Here is a 1,556-nt window from a genome sequence, read left to right as displayed (position 1 = left end):
GATGCAATGAAAAAATAGACGCATTTAACTACTGGAAAAACATTCAAGTTTTCATCTAACCTTGTACGGTAAGTATATCAAATTTGGTGTATATATACAACGAATTAAATATTTTCAGCGAAATTTTTAAAATTCTTTTATCAAATTTCATTTTATGAAAAATTTATTTATTAATATATTGTTAGTTATTATTGTAAAAAAATGATACAATCATGTTTTTCAGCAAGTAATAAATACTCTAAAAAATTAATTTTTCCATTAAATAAACTAATAAGCGATTTTAATTGTTAACAAAATTATTCTCACAGTGAACTTTTTTTTTAATTTTAACTGTTGTGTTTTATTGAAATGAGTTTTAAAATTATAAATAACGATGGTAGAAAATGAAGAATGATAACAACTATTAGAGTTATTATTACTACTGGGCCTTCCATTTTACTTTTATCTTTGTATCAGGCCCAATACAGATTATAAGCCCATTGTAAAACATGATATATATTGTAACTCTTGCTCACAATAATGCTAAGAAGACATTCATTTTAAACCTGTGTTTTGCCGCCTACTATGGCTTCTTCTTCTTCATTCTATAAACTGTAATATGGTATCAGAGCCTATCGATCGGACCATGGGCCACATTGGTTGGACATAGAGCATTGAAAGAGTATATATAGAGAGACACTACTCACCTTACCAACCGATTTTGTAAGGATGAGTTAGGTCAAGCTCTAACATGGTATCAGTGATCTAAAACCTTCTATTCCGCATTCAATTCCTCTTCCACAACATTTATTTTTTCATCCTTTACACAAACATGTCATCTTCATCAGAAGAAGAACAACCTAAAACCAAAGAAACCACACCTAAACCTGACGATCCCCTTTTGAACCCAAGAAATCCTTATTATCTCCACCCTAGAGAAAACCCAGGTGCTACCCTTGTCTCTCCTCCTCTAGATGACAACAACTATCACAACTGGAGCAAATCGATGCGTCGCGCATTGACATCAAAGAACAAATTATCTTTCATCAATGGTGCTTTACCAAGACCCTCATCCAAGAACCCTGACTTTGAGCTTTGGGATCATGCCAATAGTATGGTTCTATCATGGATTACACGCACTCTTTCTCCTCACATTGCTCAGAGCGCTATATGCTTTGATTCTGCGTACGATCTCTGGGAAGACCTCAAGGACCGCTTCATGAAAGGCAACCATTTTCGATTCTCCGATCTATCACGTGATCTACATTCCATTCAACAAGGAAATCTTCGTACTTCACAGATCTGAAGATTCTTTGGGATGAACTTGAAGATTTGCGTCCAACGCCATCTTGCTCATGTCCAACACCCTGCAACTGTGACCTAGCCAAAGCTGTGCGTACATATAAGCACATGGAGTATATCACATGCTTCCTCAAGGGCCTCAATGATAATTACAGTAACATTCGCACACAAATCTTGCTTCTTGATCCTCTTCCCAACATCAGTAAAGCCTATTCATTGATTGTCCAACAACAAACAACTTCTCCTTCTGCATCCACCACCAACCCTACGATTCT

General features: G+C 35.5%; 1 protein-coding gene across 1 annotated transcript; it reads left to right on the top strand.

Annotated features, from left to right (window-relative positions):
* Window positions 1-811: 811 nt before the first annotated feature.
* Window positions 812-1,285, top strand: LOC131640496 (uncharacterized). Its single transcript, XM_058910886.1, has one exon. The coding sequence runs from the start codon at window positions 812-814 to the stop codon at window positions 1,283-1,285; it is 474 nt and encodes a 157-aa protein (XP_058766869.1).
* The last annotated feature ends 271 nt before the right edge of the window (window positions 1,286-1,556 follow it).

This window comes from Vicia villosa, unplaced genomic scaffold (assembly GCF_029867415.1).
Source record: "Vicia villosa cultivar HV-30 ecotype Madison, WI unplaced genomic scaffold, Vvil1.0 ctg.003179F_1_1, whole genome shotgun sequence".
Lineage (NCBI taxonomy): Eukaryota > Viridiplantae > Streptophyta > Magnoliopsida > Fabales > Fabaceae > Vicia > Vicia villosa.
This window is presented reverse-complemented; position numbering and strand designations above follow the sequence as displayed.

Coding starts and splice junctions, on each gene's coding strand:
- LOC131640496 (XM_058910886.1), top strand. CDS start 812: ATGTCATCTTCATCAGAAGAAGAACAACCTAAAACCAAAGAAACCACA.